The 4,303-nt window shown below is 35.9% G+C and overlaps 1 protein-coding gene across 2 annotated transcripts in view; it reads left to right on the forward strand.

Annotated features, from left to right (window-relative positions):
• The window catches only part of SFSWAP (splicing factor, suppressor of white-apricot family), a 48,638-nt gene that overhangs the window by 19,070 nt on the left and 25,265 nt on the right, over positions 1-4,303 (forward strand). For both annotated transcript variants that reach the window (XM_010023721.1, XM_010023722.1), the window contains exons 12-13: positions 1,488-1,721; positions 3,191-3,381. In XM_010023721.1, the coding sequence (XP_010022023.1) occupies positions 1,488-1,721; positions 3,191-3,381 (425 nt within the window). The remainder of the gene's footprint in view (positions 1-1,487; positions 1,722-3,190; positions 3,382-4,303) is intronic.

The following is a 4,303-nucleotide window of genomic DNA, read 5'->3' on the forward strand; positions in this document are numbered from 1 at the left end:
TCAAAGATGCTCTATTAAGAGACTGTAATGTACAACACAGAATGATACCGTTTCTTGTTGTGTTAACAAACGGCAAACTGGAGCCTGTGCTTTAATGATAATAATCTGCTCAAATTTAGATGATGGAACGTAACTAGTGAGTCATTTCATGACAATCCTATTCCTATAAACTTATTTTAATTTCCTCTAATATGGTACAAATGCCACTTAGTTGTAACCTAAATACTGTACTTGGCTGCAAGATAGACATAAAATCAGCACTAGATTTTTTTCTTCTGCCTCCGAGCGAGTAAAATCCCATTTTAGGATTTGTTTTGTCATATGAAAAAGTTGGAAAATCCCTATTATAATACCTCTTCTCTTGGAATTCTTGAGTTTTTTATTTCTGAGCCTATTTCCTTTTCCCAGAATTACAAGATGCAAAGCTTATATTTTATAAACCTTGGTATGAAATGTCATTATTCTATTTAAATTTCCCTAATTGAATTCTTGTAGGATATATATGCAAAAGGCATCCTGATAAAGATAAGTATTGCAGCAGACCACATGATAGTAGGTTACTTCTCTTTGAGGTGTGTGAGAAATGCCATTCTTTATTCTTACAAGTTGCGTTTGGGGTAAATGGTTTAGAGATTAATTCTGTATTTTATAGAACAGTTATATATTAGCTATGCTTAATATTTTTTAAGATCCATTAATACAACGTAGCTTGAAATGATCCACGATTTCCTTTTTATTGTGGTATTCCACATTTTTTACAGGCATTCATTTTCCTTTGAGTGTGCTGGCATGAATATGTTGTGCTTCTGTCTTGGAGTAGTAGGGGCTGCTTGAAAGGAATAGCTGACCACCAGGCTTGCGACAGCAAGACTACCTAAGACATTTGGGGAAACCTACCTAGTTTTTGCATTTTTATCTCCTGTAATGAAATGTTGTTAACTCCCCGAAGTAATTAATTTTCATATAGATGGAAATAAGTCTTTTTAAATACTGTTCACTGAGCCTGCCAAATGCTATTGTTGTGCAAACCATCGATTTAGTGTGAAGGACACATAAGGGACCATATCATACTGTAGTGTGTCAGGTAAAGTGTTTTCATGTTAAGCCTGGAAGAGTAGATTGTTCATTTGGGAGAAGTAGTCGTATTGAAACTAAAATTTATTTGGGACAAGAATGTGAAATTATTTATCTCGTTTCAGGAAATTTAATTCCTGAGATAGCTTAGAGCGCTTTTTTTTTCCTGCTGCTAGTGAAGTATTAGAAAAGGACTTTGAGATAGATCTTTACAGGGCAAATGAAGTTCCCAGCATTTCTTAAAAAAAATAAGAAAGAAAAATGAAAAAAGAAACTAAAAAGATTGTGATGTTCTTTTGCCCAAAATAATTAGTGTAATGTAAGGATGATACAAGTTTCTTTTAAAGTCAAGAAATTCAACCTGCTTTCTATTGTAGTCAATGACGCATAAAATCTCACTCATTCATTCACAGCATCATTTGCTCCGATAAGCTTTGCAATCAAGGCCAAAGAAAATGACCTTCTTCCTTTGGAGAAAAACCGTGTAAAGTTAGATGATGACAGTGATGAGGAGGAGGAAGAGGGCAAGGAAGGCCAAGAGACTGCTAATAATGCTTCAAACCATACTCCAGCTGTTACCACTCCTTGTATTCCTACTGAAGAGAGAAAACCTCAACTTACCCAGGAGGAGCTGGAAGCTAAACAAGGTATTCCATGTTACACTGACAACAAAAGGAAAGATTGAGTCCTTCAGGCAAGCTACAAAACTGTCATGTGAATAAGTATGGTGTATTGAATCTTCACTGTGTCATGTTAATAGAATGACAATTCTTTTTCCAGTTTCCTATTTATTGTTAAGAATGAAAACAACATTGGTTGCTCAGCTAAAATCAAACTTACAACACACTGAAATTGAGTACTTTGCCCTAACGCATTAACTTTCTGAATTTTATTTGGTTTTTCCACTACAACCTCCAAGTAAAACACTAAAGTTCTAGTTTTCAGATTGCATTAACAGAACCCAGAAAAAGGCATGTCCATTTCTCTTTTTCTTCAGAGAACAATGAAATGCTTCAAGCTGTTTTTCAGTTATACAGCACTGAGAGAGAGACTAATATCACCCTGTTGATGTTTTGTTACGCTTAAAACGCAAAGCCATTAAGTCTTTGTATGGGTTTTTCCTGTTACTGTGTTTATATGTGTAAGGGCAGAAGGGTATGCTGTGTGAATTTGAATGAAACCATCTTTCAAAGCCCATTCGTTCCCAGGGCTGTTTCACAGCATGGAGTGTTTAATAAAGTGGAGATGCTGCCAGTGTTTGCCAGCTTAAAAACTTAATACTTCTCATACAATTATGAGTATAGCCCAGGAATTCAATTTTTTGTTTCAAAATGTGTTTTTTTTGTTCCTAAGTAGTGGTTCCTTTGTAAACTTCAGTAACACAAAGTGTGCTGTGGTGATACCTATCTAAAGCAAATGTGAAGTATTTTGTGTGATAATAAGAATGAAGTGTAAAACACACTTGGAGAAAGTTGCATGTTGGAAAAACTGCAGTTGAACAGCAAAACCAGTCACCTTGTACATGCACAGAACACAGATGTGGAAGTGTAAGATGAAAAGGATTAGACACGTTATCTGTTAGGTGCACGTTTAAATCAAGTGGCTAATTTGCTGTAACCACACAACAGTAGCTTTTGGTTGTAACAATGGTGAAACAGCTTCTGAAAAGTTCTGGAGCGGCCCTTTATGTAACCATTTTAAAATGTATGTAAATAGGGCTGGAAGATGTAAGGTAAAGATCAGATCTGTGGAAAGAGCAAATGGAGAGTTTGCATCGCTTTAACAAGTACAAGGAAAATCTTCTGAATTTAGAGTGCTGCTTTTTTAGGTAGCTTTTGTAAATACAAAAGGACAAGTATCCTGAATTTTCAGGATTGGGTTTTTTGTCACTTTCTTTAAGCTTAAATATTTTTACGTCACCCATACTGCTTTTCAACAAGCAGGTTGAATTAAGGTGCTTGGAACGTTGTAATTTCAAGCTGATACATCCTTATGTCTTTGGCTGTATTACATTTGAAAACGGTTGGAAGGGATGTTTCGTTGTGTTTGTTTCAAGGAAACTAAATTTCCCTAAGCATTACTCGCTCTAAACTTTGTGCTTAATTGTCTTTCTTAGCAAAGCAGAAACTAGAGGATAGATTAGCAGCTGCAGCAAGAGAGAAGCTTGCCCAGGCCTCTAAAGAATCGAAAGAAAAGCAGCTACAGGCAGAGCGCAAAAGGAAGGCTGCTCTGTTCCTGCAGACCCTCAAAAACCCTTTGGCAGAGGCAGAAACTGAGAAAATTGAGGAGAATTCCTTCAGTAACGAGGTAAGCCTGAAATAAATTTCTCTTTATGGTAGAGCTAGCAAAAATCTTACGTACAGATTGTGAATCTGACAGTATGTTGTGAAGTTGACTGAAGCAATAGAAGCTTTTCTGAACGGAGAGAAACTTGAATTTTAACCACTGTTAATCTTTCTCAGTTACATATGTCTATCATCTGTCATTAAAGAACTGGTGGAGAAATTATGCACAATTCAGAGGTTACCCAGTTACAGAAAGGAAAATGAGCTTATAAGCTTAACTCTGTGCTAGTGGTTAATGAATTAGAATGCTTTCCTTTCAAGAGTATTTGCGTATCTGTTGTGATACTTATTTAATGTGTATTTTGATGTGAGTAGACATCTTCAAGTTCAGAAACAGTTCACAGGCAACTGAGTTTAACACTTATTTTGCACCTGTTCTGCTGGGGTTTGTTGTTTGATTTTATTAACTGGCATGAAACAGATGAATAGTTAGTAAACCAATCAATGTAATTTAAGGTTTCTAGCAGAGACATCCTTAAGAAAATATATAAGAGGGAGAAAACTAGGCTATATAATGGTGGTTCTTTGTCATCTTTGCGTTAGTCATCTTTGTGTTAGTTGAGTATTTAATGTAAACTCCTTAAAAGTTTAGAGTGCTGGAGTGTTCTTCTCCGTCTTTTAGGTCCAAGTTTAGTACGGGAGTTCCAAAAGATTGGTTTGTGTTAAGGATATGATTTTTAAGATAAAGCTAAATTTACAGATAGTGGTACAAAATTCTAATACATGTTACTTAATGCAAAGTCAGTGAACAGTCAAAAAACTCAGTGAAATAATCGAGGGGGCTAATTATTCTGCTGGCTGTCTTCTAGAGAACTGGAAGAGTGTGCACGCTGCCTGTGCCTACTTGCTCATGAAAACACCTAATCTATTGGGTTTGTTCAGCA

The sequence above is a fragment of the Nestor notabilis genome, unplaced genomic scaffold (assembly GCF_000696875.1).
Source record: "Nestor notabilis isolate BGI_N333 unplaced genomic scaffold, ASM69687v1 scaffold23531, whole genome shotgun sequence".
NCBI lineage: Eukaryota > Metazoa > Chordata > Aves > Psittaciformes > Psittacidae > Nestor > Nestor notabilis.